A 27553-nucleotide genomic window follows, 5' to 3' on the forward strand; every position below is an offset into this window, starting at 1 on the left:
ACCGGCAGACTACAGCTATACGCCACGTACTCTTAGCACACAGATGGGTACGAACCGCTTACTGAAAAATTGCTGAATGTCTCCCATCTTCCCCTGCTTAGGTCTATGAAGCCACTATTTCCCCGGGTTCCCCATTTTGGGATTGCCTTTTCATTGTTATTTCATCTTTGATTTCTTGTCCTTAAATTACTGATTTTTCTTTGAGACGGTATCATCACTGAGGAATGGGCCTCATTCCTGGGTTATTAAGCATGTTCACCTTCATCTCTTCTATTCCAGTCCAGCTTCCATAATGCTTGTTAGCACATTCTGGACATCTGCTCAGCATCCTACAATGAATGGGGTCTTAATTTTTTTTTCCAGTCTAAACTTCTCAGCATTATTTATTAGGATTCTTAGCAATCTCCCATCCTTGCTTCAGCTCATGCACTCTTCCTTTTTACTATTATCATAAAGCAACAATACACTTCTCAAAAGATTTTAAGATCCTTGAGGTCCAGGACTGCTTTACACTGTTCTTGGATGGTTTCAGGCAAAGCACAGAATATGTAGGTAGTGGCCAGTAAGAATCTGATTCTCACTGCACGCTGCCCCAACATCTTCCTGAAGTAGACCCAAGGGATCATATCCATTATTCCCAAGCGCTGGAGCAGAGCTGTCCTGCCCCCCGGGATAAGAGCCATCTAGAAAACCAGCTTTCAGCTCTCCTGAGAGAACCAATTCTGAGAGAATTAATCCAGTGGCAGCAGGGAATAGTTTATCCCTTTTCCTATTATGTTCCATTAAGTGTGCATTCCGCTAAGGACCTGGTTACTACCCTCTCCATTCCCCAAATTCAGTTGAATGTATAACTGCTTCCCTCTTAATCACTACTCTTGAAGACTCAGATGTAATTAATCTCTGAGCACTCACCGTATGTCAGTTTCTACCCTAGGAACATTCCTGAGACCTCTCATACTCCTAAAGCAATTCTTGGGAGATAGTTATTACCTGCCTTTTATGGCTTAATTCAACAGAGACCAGGAAGTTAAGTGAATCTCTTAAGCACAGCCAAGTAGGAGCCCGGAACTCAAACTCCAGTAAACTACTTAAATATGGAAAAGAAGCCCTCTCAAGAGAGATTCTGCGTGGGCTCTTATCGAAGCCAGGCAGCTTTGACTAGAAGCAGCTAATGTCGCGTTGAGGCCCAGATCACGGACTGTCGCCACTCCTGCAGTCCTGTAATGTTACAGTGTTCATCCATCCTCATGAGCCCTTGAGTCATAATAAAGTAATGAGAAAATTGAGTCCCCAAAGAATTCCCTTTAACTCTGGCCTGTTTGGGTTTCACTCTTGAAGGCCAGATTTCTCAATCTCGGCACCATTGACATTTGGAACTGGAAAATTTTTTGTTTCGGGTGGCAGGGAGGCTGTCCTGTGTCCTACAGGATGTTTAGCAAGCAGCATCCCTGGTCTCTATCCACTGGATATTTAGCAGCAACGTCCTACCCAGTTATGACAACCAAAAATATCTCCAGGTATTACAAAACATCTCTTGGGGGGCAAAATGCCCTGGGTTGAGAACCACTGGTTTAAGGGAGCAACTAGAAGGTGTTACTTGCCTGTGGATCTCCATGATTTCTTCAGCAATCATTCGACCTATTTTGCCTGCCCCAGCCCTGGTTCCCCCTGGAATCCCTGGAACAGTGGGGTGGGTCCTCTTTGGGCCACCTACAACAAAGGAATCTGAGAGTGGGAAAGGGGAACCAAGGAAGAAATGCTATTATGAGTTAAAACCAGTTCATCTTGTGATCCACTTGAAGTTTAACCTTAGGGTTATGCCCTAAGGGACAGCAGAGCTGCAGCTTGTCAGGAAAAGCCATTCCAGCAGAAGGCTCAAGTTTGCGTCCAGGATCAGAGGCCAAAGCAAGGGCTCTGGTTCCCCTCACGCGCTCAACATCCGTTTACCGACTACCGCTGTACAGCGAGCCAGGGTCCCAGAGGTAAGTCGGCAGCTCTGCCCTCAAGGAGCTCACAGTCTAACAGGGAGACAAGATGAACAATGGCTGGAACAAAGTGTGGTAGTTTGACAGGTAAGTACAAGGCACCCAACTCCTCCAGGCCCAGGTACAGCTTCCTGGGCAAGTTTAACACTGAGCTGAGTCTTGAGAGAGGAGTAGAAATTAGCTGGGCAGAGAGGTAGGGAGGGCAAGGCGTTCCACGCACAGCAACCGATATGCGCAAGAGCACTGAGGGAGGACACAACTTGGGAGACTACTCCAAGAACTTCATCATGAACGATGACGAAAGAGTGACAGATGAAACTGGAGGAGGTACCTGGATGAAAGGTCCTGGATGCCATACTAATGGATTTAGACAGGATCCAGAGATAAGGCGTGCCAAACACTTCGCACAGAAAAGGCACTTAGGTTGGGTTACTGGGAAGTCCACTGCGTGGAGCGGGAACTACAGCGGAGGAGACGGGTTGGTGGGGGAGTAAGACTACGATTAAAAAATTCTCTGCAACAATCTGGGCGACAGATGGGAGGGAGATGGAGAAGTCTAAGAGGGGCAGAAGGGACAGGATCTCGTGCTCAGAACGCGCAAGAAGGAAGAGTCAAGGTTTCTGGCTTAACCAACCAGATGAAGGAGTGCAGAGAATCGGTTTGGAGAGGCTAAATTTCAGGTGCTTTTGAGACTCCAGGTGGCTCTGTCCAGGAGGCAGTTGGAGAGACAGACCTATGGCTCCAGAGACAGAGAGATCAGATGTAAGAGTCGGTGGTGGAGAGGAGGGGACTGAAGGAAGCCATGCAAGCGGAGGTGGTGCCGTGGAGGGGTATGTCAGGTGCAGAGGCCAGGGCCAAGCCCAGAAGGGAGCCCCGCTGACAGAGACCCTCCTCCCCCCCAGGAGCCAGTGACAGTACCAGAAAGCACCACATCCCAGCACTGGGCAACACGGAGGAAAGCCCAAGAGGAGCAACGAGTTTCCTATTTCAAGGGCTTCCAAGGTCCTGGCAACCTTGGAACGAGCTCTCAGTATTCCAGGCTCCACAGAGGAAGTGAGAGGACAACGTCCTTAGGGCTCATCTCCTTGAAGCCTCCCTTCCATAAAATATGGGAGCTGGGGACACCAAATAGTTGGGGAGGGGTTACACTGGCCACGAGCAGCTTCTCACGGGCAAGCCCCGATGCCCCTACAGTACATAGTTACCTTCTCCAGAGGGCAGCATGCTGTCCATGCTGTGGGGGGACGCTGTGAGCTGCGGGAAGGTTGGGTCCCCGCCTTCCAGGACGTTGGCTCTGTGAACATCCCAGCAATAAGGAAACATGAGTCAGGCCTGCTCAGAACCGTGCACCTTTCACCTTGGCCAAGGTGTCCAGTGTCCACTCTGGACCTGGACAGGCCAGAAAATGAAGTGTCTGCCTGAGTGGCTCAGCAGGTCTCCTCGCTGTTCGAGAACACGGTGGACAGCATCCCGGCCTTTGGCCTCACTGCCTGCCTGGGCCTTCCTGGTTTGTAGGGGAGAGTCCGGCAGAGAAGGTGACTGCAGCCGCCCACTGCCATCGCTACGGGGCCTCCTCTCCTGCCAGTGTGCAGGGACCTAGCCCCAGCCCCTCACTCCGCTCTGGCCACAGGTGGGGGTCTGGACACCATGGGGAAGGAGATGCGGGGAGCAGTCCTCGCCCAAGAGGGGCCCCTTCCCTGCTCGCCTGGCAGGTGGCGGCCTCTGAGGCGGGCTTCGGGCTGCCAGTGCTCGGGCGGCCAGCCTGGCGGGCACGGGGGCCCTGAGCCAAGGCCAGTATGAGGCGGAACCCGGGCGAGCCTCTCCTGGGCTGTCGGCCCCTGCACAGCAGCACCCAGGCGCCCAGCGTGCAGGGCCTTCGGGCGTCAAAAGCTAACTGCCGTATCGGGAAGGAACTGTTGCTGCTCCCGGGGCAATTCCACGAGCCAGGGGCCTGCACGGCACGCGCATCGAAGCGTGTTCTTGGTTACCGACCGCTTTGGCCTCTGCCCATCCTGAGGCCTCACAGGGTATCGGCAGGGTAGCCTTAGAGGGTGCGCCACGGGCTGCCGCCTGCACCCGCCTTCCCAGGTAAGGAGCCCGGGCATTTGTCCTGGAGGCAAGAGAGCTTCCCGGGCGGGGAGACACTTACAAAACAACAGTGTTGGTTGAGACGATGTACTCTACTTCCTTGGTCCAAGGGTTCATGAAACTGAACCATCGACTCCGGAGCGTGATGAAAGAACCATCTTTGATTTTAAACTTATAGCAATTAGTCGTGATCTTTTCTCTCGTCTGTAAAACTGAAAATGCAAAGAAACCATGAATATTGCTTCCTCAGACCAACACAGTGAACTAAGCAAACCCTAAGTGTGCCTGGGCCCCGCTGCCGCCACCCTTCAAGGGGCTCGCGCTCTGCGACTGAGGCGCCCGGGGCCTGCCGCGCTGCTCACGCTGAGCCACGGGGGCGGGCACTCGGGGTGGGCTGCTTCTGAGGCTGTGACTCGCAGCCTTTCGATTCATCTGTGAATCTCTCGCTGTTGTTCAGCGTATGAACTGCAGGTGCCAGGGAATAACTGCAATTCAGACGCGTGGCCGGGACCCGCTGTGAAGGGAGCCACAAGCGTCCAAAGGGCCCGTGTTCCTTCCCCATCACAAAGCCAGAGGGCAGGGCAGCACTTTTAGGACATCTGAAGCCTGGGACGTCACTCACCTGGTCACATTTCATTATTTTATATGACGAACATGGAACAAGCGCCTTTCATGTGCCAGGCAGGCACTGGGGATGGAGGGGGGCGGTGCATGACCCCTGCCCTCAGGATAGGAATGAGGAGCGGCTACACAGAGGAAGGAGGGCTACAAGTGTGTCAGAGGGAGGGAGGGAAGGACTCAGCAGTGCCCCACAAGTGGCAGGGCCTGGTGGGGGTAAAGCTGAGGAGGGCCTTGAACACTGGTCAAAGGCCTGGAGTCTAAAGGCCAGAGGTTTAGGCAGGGATGTGACATTATCGAGCTCAATCTGTTGGGGCATAAATGGGACAAGTATGAAACATGGAAGGGGCTGGGGGCAGAAGGGAGCAGGGAGGCCTGCTAGATGTTGATCACAATTATGGTTTGGGCACAAGGGCCTGAGTCAGGGCTGTGGCAGCGGAGGTACAACAAGGGGCCTCTTTGGAAGCGCAGGTCTGAGGTGAACCAACGGGACACAGAGGGAAGGGGTCAGTACCGGTCCCTCCCAGGACGCTAGTCTGTGCCGGTGCCAAAAATCAAGGGAAAATACAGAAGGCACTGCAGGTTTTTATGGAAAAGAGAATCAGATTGTTTGAGCTAAATCTTTACAGCATTCCTGTAAATCCTCTGAACAAGAGAGACTTTCCAGAAACTGCACTGTCCTAAGTACAGAAAACTGCTAGGCAGGCCGAGGTGGGTTCTCCTTGAGGGGATAAACAGGGCCTGGGAACACCAGCCTTGTCTCCTCAGAGATGTTGGCTTCGAGACCTCTGGACTGGCTGACCGCCACGTCACCAGGGGCAGATTTCTCTGGAACGTTTATGCGGACTAGTTTTGAAGCAAGGGGACACCCTGACCTTAAGACCTTTCATACAGCCCAGCTTACCTTGCCTGTGACATTCTGCAAGATGTCCTATGTCGTCTTGGTGAAAGTATTCATAACATGATGTGCCTAGAAGTTCTTGTGGTAAATATGCCAAAATAGCTGTTGCCCTAGAATATTAAAAAAAAAAAAAAAAAGTTATTGAGATGGTTGACAGCCTCTGCTCAGTGGATGAACCCCGCCAGAGCTGATGAGAACAAGGTCCACCCTGGATAGCCTTCCAGAGGGCTTACTAGGTGGATATGGAGATATATATATATATGGTGCAACTGAACTAAACCAACACTATAAAAGCAGAGGGAAAAGAAAGGAAAGAAGCCTTTCAAAGGGGCTGTTTTCCAACAAAGGAGGCTTAAAAATGTAACCATATTAGCCAAAAATGTGATAGAAATCCAAACCCCAGGGCAAACCTTCTCTATCTCACTACTTTTTTTTTTTTTTTTTTAATCAGGATGATCAAACATCAGAAGCTCCAGTGGCAGGGGACACTAGAGCCCTGGAAAATGGTGGTGTCTTTTTCTAGTATGTAGTGATTATTTCTAATAGCCAGAAAAATAATCAGCTGGTGAATATTCTCAAGGAGACAGCAGAGAGCAGTGGCAAACTTGGGACATCTGAGTTCTTGGCTCAGGTCTAGTATTGCTCAGCTGTGAATGGGAGGGGGCCAGTCATTGGAGGGGCCCCCAGTTCCTCATCTATTAAGAGTGAGACTGGACTAGGTCAGTGTTGCCGATGGAGCTTTCTGTAGTGGCGATGTGCTAGGCCTGTGCCCTCAGCCTCACGTAGCTGAGCACCTGCAGTATGCCTAGGGAGCCGGACGCCTCTGAGCGTAGTTTCAATTAAAACTTGAATAGCCGGGCAGCCCGGGTGGCTCTGGGGTTTGGTGCCGCCTTCAGCCCAGGACCTGATCCTGGAGACCCAGGATTGAGTCCCATGTCGGGCTCCCTGCATGGAGCCTGCTTCTCCCTCTGCCTGTGTCTCTGCCTCTCTCTCTCTCTCTCTCTCTGTATCTCTCATGAGTAAATAAATAAAATCTTAAAAAAAAAAAAAAAACTTGAATAGCCGTGTGAGATTGCTATAGCCAACGTCCACTGTACCAGACAGCTCAGGGCTAGATCATCTTTTCCAAGCCCCACAGTCCAGAATTCTGATCCCAGCTGTGGTCCTGAACCTTCCACCCACCCTCAGACAGCATCCCAGGCCTATCATTTCTCCCCTGGCCTTGGACCTCAGACCGTGACGATGTCTCCTTAACTGTCACTACATGCCAAAGAGCATTAGAGAGAAAAGTCTCTGTTTATGATGACATTCGGATGGGTCTCATTTTTTAGCAGAGATCCCCATCGCTTCCTTCTCTCTTTACCCTCAGGGAAGCCAGCTGATGGCCCAGCCTTCTCTGCTTTACTCAGAGGTGAAAATCTTGTACCATTATTGTTCAAGGGTAGTTCGCAGACTCTTACCTCTGGTCTACAAAAACAAACTTCCCATCTATCGCGTGCCGAGACACATATTCCATGGATTTCACCCTGATGTCCCCGTTCACCGGCTGCGGGACCACGTGAGAATGCAGGCGTCCGATGGCGACAAGGCAGCTGAGGTTACAGCCCTCGTTGTCTGGTTCGCTGTCCTCGTCCAGCCCCATCTTTGTGGGTGGCCAGCTCTTCAGGTACCCTGTGCTGTGGATGGTGCAGAAGCTCTTTCGATCTGCTAGAAAGCAAAGTCCATGGTCAGTGACAGGACGGCTCTGGGCAAGCAGGCATGGGCAGCCTGCGGCGGGCCGGGATGTGGGAAGGGAGTCATAAAGTGAACAAAGCTCTACTCTCTGGAAGGGAGAACTGGCAAGAGAGGAAGATTTAGAAGCAGACAGCTATCATCCCGGGGCCTACGTGTGGAGCAGGACCGGTTATGCCAAGGGCGTCGCATATACCAAGGAAGGAGTCACTCAATCTACCTGGGGAGAGGAGAGCCGCCCAGGAAAACCACGTAGGAGGTGATCAAGAAGGATGAGCAGTGGCTAAGGGTCTAGGATGTACGAAGGTTGAGAAGGTACAAAGCACAGAGGCACGTCCCATCCCCATACAAGAAACAATAGAGAGCTCGGTGTGGTTGAAGTGGAAAGGGAGGGGCTGGAGGTGGAGCTGGAACGGTGAGTTGGGGGCAGATTATTGGGGTCTTAGACTGTTTGCTAACAAATACGTGTTTATCAGACAAGAAATGGAGAGCTTCTGAAGGTATTTAAGTGGAGAAACAGCAAAGGAAATTGTGGTTTGGATACCCTAGGAGCAGAGCGATAGGTAAACCGGAAGAGCAAGGAGCACACAGAGTAAGACAAGCACACAGCAAGAGGTGGTGAGGGTGTGCTCTGGCCCCGCAGTGAGGACGAGGAGGCCGGGAGGTTCCTGAGAACTCGTGAGGTCTGGCGGGAATATCAAAACATTTGGTATGAAAGAAAGAAAACGAAGGGGACTCCACCTTTCTTGGATTGAATGTTTGCTGCTGCTCAGGGACTCGGAGAAGAGAGGACATGGAGTCTGCCTTAGAGAAGAGGGAGAAGGATTTCACTTGGACACATTCTGTGCAGAACAGCTGTGGAGTTCAACAACGAGCACATCCTTACGGGGCGCTCACCGAGCATCAGGTCCGGGTAGTCACCGGAAAACCAATCGGACGTGCCGCACGGAGCACACAGACTCAAACAAGCGTATGAATGAGTGCACAGTGCAACTGCAAGAAAGTGCTAGCAAGGGCACCTGCAGGGGCTACAGGAGGGCCCGGGGTGGCCTGACCCTGACGCCCGGCTCTAAAGGACAAGGCCAGCCAGCTGGCTGAAGGGAGCCGACGGACAGTCGTGGGGGGCAGGCATTCCAGTCGGAGACCATGGCAGAAAGGGGGAGGAGGCATCGAAAGGAAGTCGCCACAGCTGAACACGTGGAGTGGGGGCGGTCGCGGTGGCATTAAGGACTCCTGACTTTTCTCCAAGAGCAATGGGAAACACTACAGGGTTTTAAGTAGGGAACCAATAGACAGGTTTGCTTTAAAAAGATCATTCTGGCTGCTGTGTGGAGAGAAGGCAAGTGTGAGGAGCCTACTCCACCGGCCGCGGTGAGAGCGGAGGGTAGCCCGGGTGTGAGTGATCGGTCAACGGGGAGGTGGATAAGCGCAGTCGGATAACTTCTGTAGGGGGTTCATGGTGGCAGGACTTTGCACCTGACCCGACTGGAAGAGGGAGTGAAGCGGGCTGAGGGCGCCTCTCCAGCTCCCAGGATGTGCAGCCAGGTGCTGTGGTGCCATTTACATCAGGGAGGAGCTCGGTGGTCACTTCCGCACAGATCAGGTTTGAGGTGCCCTTGAGACGGCTGAGCAGATGATTTAAGAAGCCGACTTACGGATCTGCAGCTCAAAAGAAAAACCTGGGCCAGAAATAGAAAGTTGGAAGCCACCGGCATGGAAGTGGCACCGCAAACCAAGGGAGCAGAAGACATGGCCAACGGATCACGTGTAGATAGAAAGGTGGCGCAGGACAGACGAGGAGCCAGCAAAAGGAGGTGGGGAGGAGGCCTAGAGTGGCAGAGGATGGGGGAGACGAGAAGTAGGAGGTTTCACGGAATCCTAGGGGAAAAAAATACTTTAAGATGGAAGAAAAATGAAGTGTCCGTTGTGTTCAGCAACATGGAAGTCATTGGTGGATGCGGCAAGAGTAATTTCGGCGGGCGAGTGGGATGCTCGGAAGCGGCTGGCATCGTGGCTCAGGGTGTTCTTTCTCAACCACATGGAAACAAAATTTAAACGGAGGAAGCTTTCCCATGAGTCTCTGTCACTGTGACAACCGTCAGGGCTTTCCAATCTCCCCTGCTCCCCAACGGCCCTACCCTGTAGGGGACAACGCCCCCGGGACTGCAGTCCTGGGACCTGCAGGGGACCGCTGAGCCAACACCGTGCTGAGCGCTCCCGTGCACCAAGCCAGCCTCACCTGTATCAGGATTTTCTTATTTTATTTTTAAAGATTTTATTTATTTTCTTGACAGCAAGAGAGAAGAGACGGCGTGGGAGGGAGAGGGGATCCGAAGCGGACTCCACCCTGGGCGCAGAGCCCCACGCGCGGCTCGACCCCACGACCGCGAGCTCGTGACCCGGGCCGCCCTGGTGGCCCTACAGGAAGATCGTGAAGAAGTGAAATGGTTACCTTTTTTCTTTGAACAGGTAGAGGGGAAGTCCTTGTCTTCCACCTTTACTGAAGGCCTGTTACACTTCATCCTACAGAAGAAAGAACGTCGTGCTCCAGAACATAATCGAGATGGCCCAGGGGTTATATCTGTTTTAACTGGAAGTCCAGCTGCAAATCAATACACAAAATGTGATAAACTGAGAGTAGTATTGTCTGTCAGGAGGGGGAGAGTGACCTTGAAGAAAGCCTCCTCTTTCCTGCCTCACTGCCTCATACTGACCATTCCTCCTCACTGACGCCGTGAAAGACGCAACGCGGGTGAGCGGGCTGTCAATCTGGAAAGGTTTCCAGATCTCCTAGAAAGCAGCTACCGGTAGGAGCGGGACTGCGATCCTGCTGCGAACACTGGCTACTGGTCTGCAGACTGTCCGGGGATAACCAGCGCCCACCGTGGGAGAAGCCAGAGGGGGGGCCACCGCCGGGGCTGCTCCTGGACGTCACCCCTCCAACCTACCTCCCACAGGGCCTCCCGGGTGAGCCTCCCTGGAATGCACACGGCCCCCTCCCTGCTCCTCTTCGCCCTAGCACACAGCAGGGATGCGTCTCCATCCCGAGATCCTCCCCCCTCCCCCAGCTCTGTTCCTCTCTTTGTCACCTGGTGCACCCACTGCGACTCCTCCTTTCAGACCCACCCCAGCCGTCACCTCCTCGGGGATCCCTGTCCTCGTGTCCACATGAGAACGAGTCCTCTGTTCTCTCTGCTTGGCACTATTTCTATGGAGGTACCTATCATGCGGGGCGCTGGCCCCAGGTCTCCTCGACTGTATGGCACAAGCCTTAAAGGCAAGGACCAAACATCACCTCCTTTTTCTCTTCATGTCACTACCAAAAATTGCCAGGGCCAGACTAGAAAAGGCAACAGGGACCGGGGGCCACGTTGAAGTTTTCAGAAGAGGAGTGCCTTAATGAAAAGGATGGTTTAAAGGAGGTCTCTCTGGGGACGTTTCCCTCTGGGGACTGACAGGGGGGAGCGTGCAAGCCGGAAACTTGGGCCATGACCACACTGGCCCATGAGCTCGTGGCACTGACCCTGTGCCCACTGTGTGCCAGGAGCTGCCCCACGTGCTTTATGTATAGTGATATAGTTAATCCTCGCAACCACCCCACGAAACCGGTACTATTTTGTAGATAAGGAAACGGAGGCACAGAGAGGTTAAGTAACTTGCTCAAGGTCACAGCTGACAAACGGTAGAGCCAGGAAGTGAGCCTGGCAACCAGACTCCAGACTCCGTGCTCCTAACTGCCGGAGCACACAGGCTCCCCCAGGACTGATGGGGGGAAAGCTACAGGGCTTCACGCAGGAGGGACGGGGAGGGGGGCGGGCATGGGTGAGGGAAGCGGGGTGGGGGGGGGAACGTGAAGCCAGGAGGGGGCCCCAATTAATGAGGAACCACTTTGGCCAAAGAAACTTCCAATTTATATTTCAAGTTTTCTTACTTTTATCTTAGGAGGTGCATGAGTGTAACTTGAGTAAATAGAAGGAATTTTTTCGGGGGGCACAAATCAAACTGGTGTGAGCCCTTGAAACTCAGGAGCACACAACTGGGAATTTATAGATTCTGGGGGGTGGGGAGTCTAAAACCCAGAAAGAATCAAAATAGCGGTTTTTCCTCCCTGTGGATTTGGACATTACGTAAAGCAAAACAAATACGAAGGTAGGTGGATAACTGCATTGAGCCCAGGAGAGCACGTGTGACCCAGTTAAGGGGCAGAGAGGAGGGAGGCCGGGGCTGAGCGCATCGGCACACGCTGCGGTCCTCGCTCAGCCGTGCGAGCGGGCCCCGAGGAAGCAGCCGCAGCCTGCTCCTGGACTCACTTTTTGCATCTATGAGCCGCTCCCGGGGCGCCGTGTCCGAGGAGGAGAGCTGCTCCTTCACTTTGGCGATATCTTTAGGGTGCAGGTAGTCAAACAGACTCTGACCAATCAGATCGTTCTGTGGGGAGGAAGCGTGGAAACCACACGTCAACAGCACGTGGAATACAACTTAGCCAACAGGTGCTCTGCCTTTTAGTTTGTATTTCTAGGCATGGGAATTTCAAATATGTCCAGTGTGAACACGTACACCTGTCCAATCGCTGTGCCTAGGGACACACAGGACAGGGAGCGAGGCATTTGGTGTCCATGACGCAGGAGGGGGAAGGGCGTATATTTATACTTCTATAAATAGTTCACGCTCCTCGAAGGCAGGAGTCTTTCAGCTGTACGTGTTCCCTGTTATTTATTCCGGATGCCACAAATGCCCTACTAGGGGCACAGGCTGTGGGCGGGGACTCTAGCCCCACTGAGCCCTCGTGTTGTTGTGTCACACCGTGTGCCTCCACGGCCTCGTGTGGCAGCAGGGAAAATAAGAACCACCTTCATAACTTTGCCCCAAGACCAAGAAGAGCAAGACACTCTGGATTCATTCAACTTACATTCATTCTAGTTCACACAAATATCCTTTGGATTCTTCAATTCTGCTGCCTTACCTACCAGCTTCCCATGCAAACACCAGCAGGTGAAGGAAGGAGTGAATAGGTGGATGGATGGGTGGATACGTGAATAAGAATGCTAGGGACAGAGGGTCCTTGCTTAAAAAACTTTGCTCTAGAAGCTTCTGGGCATGCTTATCTTACTGCATCCTATGAACAGTCATGAAAGGTATTATTACACTCTTTTTTTTTTTTTTTTATTTTTAGAAGGAGCCGAGATTCAATAGAACGAAAAAGGGATACATCATCGCAAACACAGTATGGGTGGATCCCCATTGTTTCATTCTCTGGTTATCATCTGCCTTTCCTGGTCAGGTAGCCCCTTGCCTCGTGCCTCCCCCGCTCTCTCTAGCTGTGGGATATTCACTGTGCAGCAATAAGAATGTATAAAGCTGCTGATGAGATCACAGTCAAACCTTCCAGTGAGGGAAGCATAGAACACATACTAAAAAGATTTTTTCTAGGGGCACCCAGGTGGCTCAGTCGGTTAAGAGTCCGACTTTTGATTTTGGCTCAGGTCATGATCCCAGGGTCATGAGACTGAGCCCCATATCGGGCTCGGCACTGAGTGCAGGCTGTTAAGATTCTCTTTCCCCCTGCCCCTTCCTGCCATGCATTCTCTCTCTCTAAAAAAATACATAAAACTTTAAAAAAAAAAAAAGATTTTTTTTTCTAGGTTTAAATTTACTTCTCTGAAAGAAATTACAAATTTTCTGGAAGAAGCATTGGGTGTGTGTGTGTGGCGGGGGTTATAATATAAGCCTTTTATGTGTGGCTTGTATATTATAATTATTCTAAAAAGTGGGGTGACCTTTCTGGCAGCCGTGAGGCTGCCCACCACCAACAGAAGCATAAGCAATAATACCTGGCTGTAGTTGAGGATCTTGAAGACAGACTCTGAGACGAAGAGTATCTTCCCTCGGTCACATCCTACGACAAACAAAAATCCATCTGCTGCCTAATCAGGAGAAATGGATAATCAATTTACCGCACTTTAGGAAACACGGTTTGTAATCACTCTGATAGCAACTAAGGATTTGTCTGCTAAGTATCCAAAGCACAGAACTGTATTCATTGAGTTTCACAAGCATCCTGAGCCCAGGACGCTCAAAAGGAATGCCTCATGAGAAGAAGAAGATTCCCTCAAAGGCAGGTATGGACATACGGATCATCATCATCATCGTCGTCATACAGGGGACGGTCCAACGGAAGCAATTTCAGTTACAACACTGAATTCATTTTAAGAATTTTCCTTGGAGTGTATCAAGGTCTGGAGAAGTCCTGTTTTATTTTGTTACTTGTAACTATGTAGAATCATAGAATCTGAGATTGAAAGGAGCCCTTACATCAAAACCCCCTCCCGATATCCCGGCCACCCTGGCCCGCAGCCTGAACACTGCCATTTACGGAGCGCTCTCTCCGATGGTTCTCAACAGCTGGAGCGGCGCGTTGTGTGTTTGTGCTGCTGTTTTCGTGCTGATGGCCTGGGGTGGGGCTGGGTCAGGAGTATCGTTCTCACCCCCACCCCAAATGATTCTAATGTACACAGGATGGAGAACTACTGCTCTCAAAGATCATTTCTGGATCCGGGGCTGGGCTGCTTACATCCTAAGTGAGGCAAGCAAAGCAAAGCAAAACTTTCCCCTCCGTTCTCTTTCCTTCTCCTTCACTTTAAATGCAGGTAAAACATCTCAAGTCCCAGGAAAGGCAGATACGGAGACAGGATGCTATTTGTTAGACTGAAGCGGATAAATACCAAAGCTGCAGAGTCTGAGAGCTGTAGCTCGTGGGGTCTAGGTGCACGTGAACCCTACACCCAGGGCTCTGAGGACGGACAACCACTGGGCTCCAGCCGGGCCTCCCAGGGATGGGGAGGGTGCTCCACGCTCGGTCACGTGCTTGCTTTCAGGCTCAGCAAACACAGTTCTAATCTTGCTTTATTCACCAGTCCTTGGTCTGTTCTTTGGGAAAATCTAGAGAAACCCAATTCCCTTTTTCACAGAGGGGCCTCTGGGGATGTAATTTAATTCAAAGAACTAAGAAATGAATTCGTGTGCCAGAGGCAAAATAATGGCACAGGCACCTGTGCAGACAGGAAAGCAGTAGGAGGGGAACCACTGCTGCTGAGAAGGCGCCAGGCCCCTCAGCCAGAAGGGAGCTGGGGCCGCTCCCTCCCTAAGCTGGCCCCCTAAGCTGGCACAGGGCAGGGGAGGACAGTGGAGAGGAAGAGACTTTCCAAGCACCATCTGCTGGAAGCCTCGTTCTGTCAAAAAATAGGGTATTAATAACTTGCGCACCGCCTTGCAGACAGTCTCACATCTAACACGAGAAGTGTCTTGAGGCTTTCGTTGGTTCAGGGAAGCAGCACAAAAGGTAGGTGACTCGGAAGAGGTGCCTGCGACATCCTGGAGGGAATGCTGAACCCCTGACGGGAACAAAGTGGGTTGCAACCCATCCAGGGCGAGAGAGTGAGCTCCCGTCAGCCTACAGGGAAGGCTCCAAACATCCTGACTCTGTTTCCCCCGGGCAGATAAATGCCACCAGGTGAAGGAGCCAGGGCCTAGGGGCCGCCTGACAAGTGGAGACGGGTGGGGTGCCATGGGCTCACCAGTGGGGGAGGATAGGGTTAGCGGGGGAGGCAGGCTGAAGCTCTGGGGGCGCCTGCCTAGTTTTCCGAACATGGGAGGTGGAGCACCCAGGCTGGCCCTGACATACCACTTGCCGAAGCCATTTGAAAGCTCTTGGTGGAGAAGTCAGACCTGCACTGGTGAGGAAAAGTACAAGTCCAGTTCCCGCTGCCCACCCCTCCAACACCACCTGAGCGGCCCCCGCCGTCTGTGCACGAAAGTTCTGGGAAGTGGGCTCCCGGAATGGCAAGGGATTAGATGGTGCCTCATGGCCATGGGCAGGTGCCTGGGGTGGGGTAGGGGTCAGAGATGTTTCATCGGGGGAGACCCAGCACCACTGATGCTGCAGGATGCGAAGCACAGGAAAGGCAAGCCTGAGATGAAGTATTTAGCTTAAATAGCATGAAAATCCTTGGTCCATACCCTGGCAAGTGTGGGCATGTGACAGGAAATTCAGAAAAGTAGAGAGCAAGTTATTAAGCATTTGCCATTGCAAAGGGAGATCTTTATATATTACATGTAGATCTGTAAAGATACATACAGAGAGAAACCTATAGAGAACACGGACTTCGTATACTTTATAGGTGTTCAAAACCAAACCCATTTGTGTATATGCACACATTCATTTTTTTCCCCTAAAGACGTCCAATCAGCAGTACGGCAATCAGGCCCTGCCCTGGGATTGCGGGGCCCAGTGCAGAATGGATACGCAGAGGCCCTGGTTCAAAAATCAGGATCTTCCAGACAGCAAGAGCAGGACATTAAAACAAGTGCTGGGCCCCGTGTGGCTGCGTAGGGTGCGTGCCCATGAAGCCAGCCCTGGTGGTTTCTCCAGAGCTGCTGCCGACACAGTTAGTAGCTTAACTGCAGCAGGTCCTCCCTGAGGACCGGGCCAGCCTTATGAAAGGAGGATGGAGAGGGCAGTGCAGAGCTGCGTCAGAGTAACTGTGCCCTGGGGGAGGTGGCCCAAGGGCCATCGCAAACTTGCTGGGATGCCCCCCCGCCCCCAACGTGTTTATTGTGGACTTGGATTTTCCAAGGGCCGTGCATACAGAACTAAGTCTCAAAAATGAAAGACGCACCAGGCCTGCCTGTGGGATCTACCCATCGCAAGCAGCTTCGAAGGATCACTAATGACCACCTGGAACATAGGGCCACCCAATAAATAGACTTTGGTAGAAACAGAAGTTCAAAAAGCCCAAGTGCACCTATACAGGATGGAAAAAAACCTGACCTAACAATAATCCATGTACAGGAATGGGAGGGATGGTATCACAGTGGCCCAAAACGTGGCACTAATAGGATGGCATCTGTGGCAAGGAAGGCACCAGGCCCATTCAATCCCAGGCCAACCAGACCACAGCTGAAGCTCTGTACTGGGTGGTGAGAGCCACTTCCGGAGGAAAATCTAGCAAATGGCTGTGGCTCTGGAAAGTGTGTGTGTGGCAAATGCTGATGGGGGACCCTCGCCTGCCTCTACTATGATGGCGAGAAAAATCTAAATCCTTGCCCTGAAGCTAGGGGTCATCAGGTAACATCTTCTGGAGAAGCTGACATCTACAATCGGGCTTTCAGGAAGGCACAGCTTTTCTTGAGAAGAGGGACAGCTGGGCTAGACACTGCGCTGCCCCTTGTGTCTGGCTAGCGTGGCTACACTGAGGAAGCAAGCTGTACACTAGCTCAGCAGGACTGTTCTCGAAGACAGGAAGAGCCTGGTTCTGGCCGCCCTCACGGAGCCACCAACCCCTCATGGCCTACCCCAGGACCAGCTATATTTGGGAAACAAAACCCCTTTGTTCATCAGGTCATCTGTTCCTTGCAGCTGAAAGCTTTCCAATTAAGATAACACGCCAGGCGGAGATGGGTAGAGAATGCCGGAGTGAGCACACAGGCCAGACGTACAGAGGACCGGAAGCCCGGCAGAGCTGAAAGTCAGAGTGACAACAGAGTAGGCTCTGTCCCAAGGCCTGGCAAATGTCTGCTCAAAGAGAGGTGCCCAGATACTGTAGGGGCTTAGCAAGCAAGGTCCACCCTGTCTGTGGGGGGAAGGAGGCTGGTATAGTTCCCTTCAGTTAGGTTTTTCTGTTTTTCTTTGTATAGTTTGCAAGAGGACAGGTTTCTGAATCCTGTTTCTTTCCCTTCGATTTCCAAGTTGATCTCACTCTACTCAGAGGCAGACCCAATCCCACACGGAAGCCCAGTTTGCATGGCGTCACCTCGACGGCCTCTCTGCAGAGAGGAGCAAGATGAAGTGAGCGCTACGGCCAGGAGGGGAGAGCCTCGCGTCCCCCATTTCTTTTCCTCCTTGGCAAGAGGAGTCTTTGGAAGCTTTGTTGCTTTGATGGGGTTTTGGTGGAAGGGTAGATGTGGATGTTTTTGCGCCAGCGGTTAAGTGAGAAGACGACAAATGCTCAATTATCGATGTCCACCCTTTTCTAAAGCCTTCATGCGGGAATGGGATTCTTCACTACCTATTTTTAACAAAATCCTGCCTCCTTCTATTTAAAAACCACAGTAGCCTGGGCCTTCCATTTTTGTCTAAGCAAGCGTGGAAGGGGAGGAGGAAGACCTCAGGGAAAGAATGTGAAGACTGTCCAGACAGACAGACAGAGGTGGAGACCCAAAAGACGAGGGGCCTCAGAAGGTCCAAAGGTTAGACATCAAATTCCCACAGGCTGGTACCTCACCCAGAAATTCATAAAAGTGTGTACAAAACAAGCTCGTAATTGCGACATACCCTGAGAATGAGGTGTTTCAATTCATCATCTGACAGGAAAGTCGGCTTATAATTTGCTTCTGTGTATGGATTGGTGGCACCTTAGGGAGAAGAAAAGAGAAAGAGTTGGTCCACTTTCTATTCAGGTAACGTCTCATTCCACTTCACCGCCTCCACCCTTCCAGATGCAGCCTGGCCCCTGCCACCTGGAACTTCAATCTTACTTTCTTTTTCCTTAACAGAGACGGGGCTAGATCGGGCTTTGGACAGAAGCCATTGAAAAAACAACACTGTTGCCCACAGGGGACCTAACGAGTTTGCTCTGGCCACTGGAGGGGAGCCAAGAGGTAATAGACAGAAGGAAAAATCTGCTTCAAAGAGAGAAGGCAGCTCCGGAAGCCAAGCGGCAGAGGGTCCTGGGAGGATTCCCTCCTCCCAAGATTGACATTAAATGGGTTGACCAGCAGTCCCTCAAATCGTCACGCTGAGCCTTCCTGGGAAATCATCCAGGCTGCCAGGCCCTGAGTAAATAAATACATTGTAGAAGGCATTTGGTGGGAGTGCTTCTTCATCGGGCGAGGCAGATGAGCTTGGCAACCCAGAGAAATGCATCACTTAAGTGACTACAGCTCTGGGTCCTCGGGCTGAGAGGGGACAAGATGCTTAAAAGGCCATCAGTCTGGCATCGCATCGGAGAACAGTAAGAGAAAAATGCCAGCAGCAAATGACCTGGAATCCGCAAAAACAGAACAGTGAAGAAATAAAACAGAAAAGGTCCATGATTCACAGCACACGGGGAAGGAGGGTGACAGATGTGCCTGGGACTTTCACCTCAACTAACCAGGCACAGGCTGAGCCACATCCCGGCTTTTTATGACTCGAGATGTGTCACTCGTTTCCTTCCAATTTAATAAAAGTTAGCTTGTCATAACCTAATCTCTATCACCTTCACTAAGAGGAAATTCTAGTGGACACGACGCTGACAGGTCTGAATGGGGATCGCAAGTCAGACAAAACTGGCGACTCTGCCCTTCTGGTGGCTTTGTGGAAACACGAAGACACAATCCTTGTAGCACGCAGGTCAGAGGTCTGAAGCGGACTGAGCACCCACTTTCCAGTTCCCTCCGAGGGTCCGAGGCCCCACCGGAGCGCCACTTCCACCTTCCTGCCCCGCGTGCTCACCCGCCCCGCGCTCAGAGAGGAAGGAAGACGCTGCCTCCCTCGTGAAGACTCTATCTGGTTTGGGAATGTTCCAGGAACATGAAAATACCATCAGTGTTCATCCCTGACAGTAAAATGCAGCAAGAACCATCAGCCGGTGACTCACTCCTTAAAGGAGCCATGGTGAATTTTCCTCTGAAAGACAGGAAGGGACCCCCGGGCATCCCTAGGTACACCCGTCCTTCTGACAGCCGGGGCCCAGGCCCCTCTACATGCAAGATGTGTGGCCCCCCTCAGCTACGCACGGCGCCCGAGGATCACAGGCACGTGCAGACACGGGCACGCATCGCAGCCTCTACCCCCTGGGCGGGGGAATGGCTGCAAAACCCCAACCGGACCCCACGTAAGTTCAGTGATCACTCCACGTGGCACCAGGCCTGTTGCTCCAGGCTGCACATTTGTCAACTGACACACACTGTACTGGGGACTCAGGCACAACTGAGGCAAGGGAGGCAACATGTGTGGACAAGGTCACAAAGAAGATGAAGCCCGAGGTCTCACCTCGTAACGTCTTCATGTGCTGAACGGCCATCCTCAGCACGGTAAGCTTATCTAACTTCCTGGACATGGCGTTGCACGTGGGCACCAGGGAAGCCAACTCGTCAATGAAACTGTTCATTTTATCCCGACGCCTCTTCTCAATCTGACTGTGAGCTTCCCTGCACAACAAGGGGAAAAACGATTTCTATAAAATGAGGCCGAGCCTCAGGGAAACGACGACAAAAATAAGCCGTAACTGGTTTTGACATTTCCCCTGACAGGCCACCTTTACAACGCGCACCAGGTTTTGAATAGACTTTTTGACTAGTCACCAATATAGTGGCCTCCCTGCCAGGGGTCACTACTGGGGTTTTGTAGGCCTCCCTTATACTTAGCATGAAGGAGAAATAGGACAAAACAAAAACAAAAAAACAACCAAAACTGTCTGCTCAGAGCAAACTGGATGGCTAATTTCTCGTTTCTTTTCCTCTCAGCCTCTGTAAGGTTGCATTTTTAAGGTATGCATGAAAGGAAAGAGAAGGGAGGTGGGGTCTGCAAAGAGTGAAGCTTCTGGAATGGCCACTGGGGGGATCCTGTGATCCCGAAGTGGTCTCTGAGGTTGTGAGGAGCCCGCGGTGCACCTGTCAGAGACTCACTGACTGAGTCACTAGGTAACCAATGCCTCCATCTTCGGACCAACCACGACCCCACCAAGATATAGCAGACCCTGCATCTGTCCCCGAGAGCTTCCTCTGAAAAATGAGCTTCCTCTTTAGAATGTTCTACTCTTCCCTCCCCGGCGTGGCCATGCAGCAAGGCAGGAGGGTGCTTCCACAGGTACGCACTCTCCCCGACTACTTTGTACCTGCCACTGTGATTGTCCCTATGGAGGTGCATCACCCTTGGAAACGCAGTTTGCTGCCATAGCAACAGAGCCACCATGCAGGACCCCCCACCAAGGCTAGGCTGTGCAGGAGGGGGAAGCCAGGAGTCTCAGGTCAGTCAAATTCTATGGCATGACAGCCTCAGAGGGCCCTGGAGCTAATGGCAGGAGCGCGGAAGACCCACGTGGATGGGGGCAACACATGTGGCTGGAGGCAGGAAGGACCGAGTCAGAGAATCTACTCAAAGGAGCCCCCATGTCCGGCCTCGCAGTGCAGGGAGGGCCACTTTGAGAGGGGAGGCCCAGCCCAAGAACGGAGTCACTGAGCCAGGTCTCCTCTGGGGGCCCTCGAGTCAGGAAGCAGTAACCTGCTGAAGACAGCTGGGGAAAAGCTTCAGCCGTGAAGGACTTCCTGCTACTTCAAGGGCCCCTTCAGGTTTAATGGGCTTAGACAGCCAGGAGCGAAGGCCACCCCAGTGTGGAGGGGACAAGGGGCAGGCGGCCACCTCAAGCGAAGGCCCTCAATCCCTTCCCCATCCCCGAAAGGATGCTCAGACCAGCAGGGACCAGACACAGAGCCACCTCAGCCCTGCTCTCAACACCCAGAGCCAGGATGGTTTAGAGACAGGCCCGCCCTTACCTTGCATTTTTGATCCTTCCTTGGTGCTCTGTGTAGTCTAACCTGGAAGGGAAGAAAAAAACAAAAACAAAAACAAAAGATAAAACACGATCCCTAGGAGACTAATGGCCAAGTTATACAGCTCTCTTTTCTTCCCAGGTTCATTCATTTCCCGGCTTAATCCCTGTCCTCTCTCTCAACACACAAGGGCTCCTGCTGTTAGCTACACCGGGGGCCAGGGGTGACCATCTTGAACTCCCCGGCTCACAGCCTCCCTCTTATTCCCAGTCAAGGACATGGGTGAGATCTGCGCCAACTAACAGAACACGTTATTATGCAAGGAAAACCGCTAGCAGGATGAAGGTCACGACTGGGTTCATGGTACCTTCCATGAGGGTCGTCTTTGTCTGTGTCCATGCTTTCTCTGAAAAAAAACAAGAGAGAACATGAGTTTTTGTGAATCAAGACATACGAAGCAGCTTCTTACAACACAGAAGGCTCTCATTTATCCAGAAACCAAATAGTCAGAATGTTCAAATGGCCACAGTACGGATTATCGACACAGGATCGTCAGACACACACAGCTTGCACCTACTATGAAACTAGGACCGGGTTTCTGGATGACCAAACAAAAGCCACGTATGGTCATCCACAGAGCTTGCATGGTAATATTTTAGGCCATATTCTGAAGATCGGGAATACACAGCATTTATGGACATTCTTAATCAGAGTATCCAAATAACTAGAATATCTCATTCTTCCCATCATTCTGGATAAATGGAGTTTATTCATTTGCAGAACATACCAAGCCTCAAATATACATGTGCATATTTGGGGGGGGGGAGGTGGGGAGACGAATGTACCCACAGAGAAGCACTGAGCAGAGTCCTGAGGCAGCTTCTCAAAGGCACTGATACCCAGTGTTCTGGTTCTCAGCCAGGTGGGAACCTCCTCGGCCTAAGGAGCTGGGATCCAGGGCATGGACGGAGTGGGGCCAAGGGGCATGGAACCCTGTCGGGCCGCAGAGCGTCCTGGGGTCACAGCAGGGATCTACCTCCCTTTTATAGACTCCAGAGGTCCCAGTTTCATGGCACTTTATGGTTCAACAGAAAACAGACTAGAATCCTCCAAGAAGGGGGTTCCAAATCTCCCTGGGGTCAGCCCACCCTTCTCCAGCCCCTAAGTTTATCAGCAGGAGGGCCCTGACTGGCACCTGAGCCTCTCCTTTTTTGTCTGGGAAGAACAGAGGGACATGGCCCTTCAAGCAATGGAGCCTCAAGGGCAAAAGCCACTTTTCTCAGGAGCACTAAATCACATCATGGGCATTCTGGGACAGTGGTTCCCAACCAGGAGCCCTTGGCTGCCTCACAGGCAGAGAGCTTCTCCAGCTAGTCCTAAAGCACAGAAGAGAAACCATTCAGGCCACAGGGGAAAATGAAAGCTCTCCCTCCCCTTCTGTCTTGGCTCGTATCTGCTGACCAAGGCCCGGATCATCATCTCAGGTGAAGAGAGCTCCGCCTGACAGATCAGATACATTCAGCACATTAAGATGACCGGGAAGGGGGCTAGGGGTGCTTAATATGGTCTCCACAAATCACAGAAGATTTGCAAGGGGTCCATGAGGGAAACCTGGAGGTCTTGGGTGGGGACACAACAGGGGACCACAGGTTTAGATTGCAGAGGTCTTAGAAGGCACCAGTGACTCCACGAGAACTTGCTCAAGACAAGAGGTCTGTGGAAAAACTCCTGGCCTCCCTGTGGGGGACGGACTGGTCCAGAAGAACCCTCTCAGGCCTCACACCCACTCTCCATCCCCTGGGAGTCACCTGCTCAATCATCTGGGGTCACTTACACATTAATCATAGCATCTCCTAGTGGGCATCTGACCTTCGGTCACTGTGCTCCCCAAATTCGACCTGTGAACTACAGCAGAAAGGACATCTGCTGTGGGGGAGACACCTCCTTGGAGATTTTTTCCCTCATTAAACAAAAGAAAACCTCTCAAGTGAACGTCGGGATAAGATTGCACGCAGTTGCCTCAACAAAACAAAACGTGCCTTAGAAGGTTCTCCGCAGCGCCCTATCCCCCGGGTGTGTGTACAGATATACAAGAGTGGACTATAAGTGGGAAAATTTACTTACTCAAAAGAAAAGTCATCAAGTCTAAAAAGAAACAAAAATACTATTTAATATAACAGGTACATAGTAATTGGAGTAATGTTTCAGGGTGGTGTCAATGCTCCTACGGGCTTTCGGAGAGGACCTGCGCTCACACCTGCCACAAACAATTAAGCAACCGACGAGGTCTTCCTCAGAGAGGCCTTCAGGCAAAGTTCTCTTTGAAACCACGAGGTTACACCCAGGACAAATTTGCACTGGGCTAAGCCAGCTGGCTCAAGGGAGCCAAGGAGGACAAAGGAAACGGTAAAAGGTAGACCTTGGCTTTAGGGCTCTTCCTTTTCCCCTGATGTGGGACAATTTGGGGACAGGAGGGGGGATGTGGGTGCCTCAGCAGTGCTGGAGGCTCCATCCTGCTTGCAATCCAGTGGGGAGATAAAAACAACAACAATAGACCCCACTGTATGGCCACCTAGACTTGTAGCTTTCATTTCCAGCCCTTTCCACAAAGAGGACCCCTTCTTCCAGGAGGAACAGGAGCCAGCCCTTCAGTGTGCCAGGCGTGGACACCAAGTTCAGGCAGAGGAAGAGGAGCCCAGAAGGCCTTACTGGTAGTCGGTGGAGCTGCCTTTCCGCTTCCGGTTGCAATCCATGCCACTGGTGCCGAGGGGGCTGGAGAGGAGGTCGGTGGGGCCTGGGGACATGAAGTCACTGATTGTCGAAGAAATGTCCATTCTCTGGTCAGCCATTGGAGGTCTGCAACTGGCACAGGGAGGCACAGAGGTGATTTCTAGGCGCCCTTCTAACGTGGTGGAGGAGTGGGGTACTGGGCTGTTGCGCCAACACGGCTCCCACCCAGCAGCAGGAGTAGGGACACCGCAGATGGGCGAGAACAGGATGTGCTTTAGGAGTTAGCATAGAGAACGGAGGTTGACCTGCTCATAGCTCTGATGAAGACACAGAGTTCAGAGCAACTGGGTGGCTTCTCCTGGGTGCCCGTGCTAGGGCATGCAAGAACGATTCCAGAACCCAAGGCTCTACGGACTTGGAGCCCAGTGCTCCTCCCATGAGGGGACCAGATATCCTCTGACAGCTCTCATTTTATTTTCTTGCAATCAATAAAATAAACACGATTCACTTGCTATCTTTGTGTTTTTGTTACAACTCTTGTAAAAGTCATTGGAAAGCAGAAAATATCCTTTCTCCGGCCATGAGTCTCTCTTGGGAGCTGGGGAAGATATGGTCCCCCGTCTATCACGGGGCCGGGCAAAGTCTGTCCTGACTGCCCTGACCAGCCTTTGCCCCCAGCATCCCCTGCAAGGAAAACCTGCATGATGACACAAAGACAGTGCAAATTTGCAAAACATTTTGAGAACCCACATTTTATAAGCGTGGGGTAAGTCGGCCCAAAAAAGAGACTGATGAGTACCTTGCAAGGGACTCCAACTCCAAACCAAGTCGAAGAGGGAGGGGCCGTGCGCTGCCCACCCACACGGGGGTCCCAGCTCCACACCAGGTGACTGGGGCGGTCACTCCCTCTCCCTGGGCTCAAGTTTCTTCATCTGCAAAGCAAGAGGGGGCTGTGAGCTCATTTGCCTGATTTCTGTTCCACCCACAGAGGAGTGCACCAGGTTAGGTGTGCGCCAACTTTTCACTTTCACAACCACAGCCAGAGGGAGCATCTTTGTGTTCTAACTCCAGGCACTTGAGCTATTATCTCTCCGTCTAAATGTCTAAAAGCAGGACAAAAGGGAACACACATAATATGTCTTGGTACATTCTGGAACACTGTGCTGCTGAAAAGCTCCAATAATTTCTATCCCCAGCAAGAGCTCCTGTCAATCTGAAGGAAAAAACAAAACCCCATTGGTTTTTACTTGCATTTTTAAATGATTACGGATGGTGTCCCTATGTTTATAGACATGTGTCTGGTTTCCTTTCTGCCCACTCATGTCCTGTTTTCCTACCACGTTTTCTTCAGTATGGATGGGCCTCCTAACTCATGTTCACCTGGGCACCGGAACCTGGTGGCAGAGAAGCACACGGTGAACCGGCTGCTCTCCCTTCCCATCCACCGCCTCGCGCACCTCCAATGCCAGTGCTGCCCGCTGCTCCTTGGCTCCCCTGCTCCGTGGATTCCCCCATCTGCCACCAAGCACGTCATACCCTCTCTTTTCTCCTCAAGCCTCCAACAGCTCCCCATCCTCCCTCTAGCAGATACTTTGCTTTCTACTTCATGGAGAAAAGGGAGCGCATCCACTGGCCCACCCCCTCTCTCTAGGGCAGATCATTGCCCCAGGATTCTCTCCCTGCCACACACCCTGCACCATCCACTTTCCCCACCCTACTGGGTCACTCTGGTTTGGATAAACACGAACAACAGCTCTCATCTTGGGGAAAACACACACGCTTTTCTGAACTCCATTCCCTTCTAGCCGGTACCCCCATTTCTCTGTTTCCAGTTCTTTTCCTCTTACTTGCTATAAAGCAACACAAATTGGGCTTTTGTCCCCATCATTCCAATGGAACAGCCCTGTTAGGTGCCCCAGTGGGTTCATCATTGTCGTGCTAAGTCTGATAGCTGGTTCTCCAACCTCCCTACCTGCCCCATCCTGACATCTGCTAGAGCTGATCTGTCCCTCCTCGCTGTCTCTCAGCTCCGGAGAGGCCACCTCCTCATTGTCCCCTTCTATTTCAGTGGCCACCCATTCCTTGCGGGTCTCTTTTGTGGTTACTTCCTCCTCCCACACCTCTACATGAGGGTCCTGCAGATGTCCTCAGACTTCCTCGGCCTATACCCATTCCCCAAGAGGTCTAATTTTGCTGCTTCAGATATGATCTATGCTATGAGAACCCCCAAACTTATCCCTCCAGCCTGGACTGCTCTTGAATTCCAAACTTACATGGCCAAGAGGCCTCCAACTGAAACGTCCAAACCAAACCCCCTGGTTCTCCCTGAGCTAAGCCCCTTGGTGATGCTCACATCTGAATGCTCGGGCCCCAAACCTAGAAGTCATCCTGACTCCTTGCTTCCTTTTACAACCTGCACCCAACCTGTTAGAAAATCCCATCAGCTCCCACTTCTCTCCTTGCTCCTTTGTATTTCTGCTCAAATGTCACTTCAGCAGTGAAGCTTCTCTGAATATCCATATACTACAACACCCCACCAGGACCAATCATCCCTAACCACCCCCACCTGGCTTCATTTTTTCCCCATAGCCCCTAGCAATAATCTACTTCTTTATTTACTAGCTTCCTCTCCATTAGACCATTAGACTAGGAGCATCAGAAGAGCGGGCATTTTGTTCAGTTCACTACTTGCACCTTCGTGGCCTAGGGCACTTTCTAGCATATGGTAAGTACCTAACAAATAGGTGTTGAATGAATACGTAAGTTTGTATATTTGGGATATTCATTCCTTGTTTGTCACAGATGTCATAAATACCCACCCCCTTTTTGCCTTTTAACTTTGCTTACAGTTTTTATAGGTGATACTAGAAGTGACATGTTTTTTCAAAGCCTTTTTGCACCCTAAATTATAAATATCCTCTTTACTAATATTTTTATGATTTGCTGCTCTTAATCCATCTGGAAATTACTTCTGGTACACTACCTACGGTTGGAGGTACCTACCTATTGCCCTTCAGTGGACAGGTAACTGTACCGACACCATTTACCAGACCAGACCATTTACCGATCATCTGAAATGCCACCTTTATGGATTTATTGTCTATTTGTAGACTTCCTCTTCTGGTCCTTGGATCTAGTTACTTCCAATCCAGTACCACACTATTTGTTATTGTGGCCTCATAATACGTTTCCACTATTAGGTAGAACAAACCCTCTTCCTCTTCAGACTTTTCATTTTCAGAAATTTCCAGGTTATTCCAGTGGATTCTTTGAGGAGTGTTCTATAATCATGTAATCATATCGAAAGCCTTGACAGGTGCTGCTAGGAGCTGTTATCACAGATATCAGGAGTACAGAGCCCAACCCTCCGGGTCTCGGCGAGACTTTGGGCTGCCCAGCAGACACGGGGGTGCTACCTCTAGCCCCCACTCCCTCTTTTCGAGCAGCCGGACAGTTGCAGGAGGTGGACTATCCCAAGCTTCAGGCTGCTGGGAGAAACCACACTTTCTGAAAGAAGAACTACCGTGGAAGCCGCCAACGATAGCAGGTGTGGGGGGCGGGGGGAGGGGGCTTGGGGGTGTGATTTTATTACCTGAAGTTACAGTTCTTAAAGCTCAGATTCACCCTGGGCGGAGCAAGGGGCCACGGGACTTATTGGTCACCTCAAAGCGAGTCTCATGTTTTGTAGTTTCCTTTCAGGCAGTCAACTTCTTCCAGAAACCTACAGCGGGGCCCACAAGGAAAGAAAACCCACACAGGTCACTTGGGGGAAGATACACCGCACAACCCACTGGCTCCGCTCGAGGCAGCCAGGCCGGTGGCTCACGTCCTCACTGCCAGCGCCCGCTCAGCGGGCTTATTTTATTTCAAAAGATTTTATTTATTCATTCATGAGAGACACAGAAAGAGAGAGAGGCAGAGACACAGGCAGAGGGAGAAGCAGGCTCCACACAGGGAGCCTGACGTGGGA

The 27553-nt window shown here is 51.6% G+C and overlaps 1 protein-coding gene across 30 annotated transcripts in view; it reads right to left on the reverse strand.

Annotated features, from left to right (window-relative positions):
* BMAL1 (basic helix-loop-helix ARNT like 1) overlaps nt 1–27553 on the reverse strand; it is a 101157-nt gene that overhangs the window by 6459 nt on the left and 67145 nt on the right. For 5 of the 30 annotated variants that reach the window (XM_072725623.1, XM_072725618.1, XM_072725620.1 and 2 more), the window contains 15 exons: nt 27176–27304; nt 24383–24515; nt 23563–23715; nt 21221–21259; nt 20857–20898; nt 19355–19512; nt 17654–17733; nt 13155–13247; nt 11634–11751; nt 9776–9925; nt 7053–7299; nt 5596–5702; nt 4135–4285; nt 3191–3279; nt 1602–1710 (listed from right to left, as the gene is read on the reverse strand). In XM_072725623.1, the coding sequence (XP_072581724.1) occupies nt 1602–1710; nt 3191–3279; nt 4135–4285; nt 5596–5702; nt 7053–7299; nt 9776–9925; nt 11634–11751; nt 13155–13247; nt 17654–17733; nt 19355–19512; nt 20857–20898; nt 21221–21259; nt 23563–23702 (1523 nt within the window). In that variant the 5' untranslated portion in view covers nt 23703–23715; nt 24383–24515; nt 27176–27304. Of the gene's footprint in view, nt 1–1601; nt 1711–2619; nt 2725–3190; nt 3280–4134; nt 4286–5595; nt 5703–7052; nt 7300–9775; nt 9926–11633; nt 11752–13154; nt 13248–17653; nt 17734–19354; nt 19513–20856; nt 20899–21220; nt 21260–22687; nt 22759–22977; nt 22999–23562; nt 23716–24382; nt 24516–27175; nt 27305–27553 lie in introns of those variants that run through there. The other 25 variants (XM_072725624.1, XM_072725627.1, XM_072725626.1 and 22 more) reach the window with 18 other exon arrangements.

The sequence above is a fragment of the Vulpes vulpes genome, chromosome 11 (assembly GCF_048418805.1).
Source record: "Vulpes vulpes isolate BD-2025 chromosome 11, VulVul3, whole genome shotgun sequence".
Classification (NCBI taxonomy): domain Eukaryota; kingdom Metazoa; phylum Chordata; class Mammalia; order Carnivora; family Canidae; genus Vulpes; species Vulpes vulpes.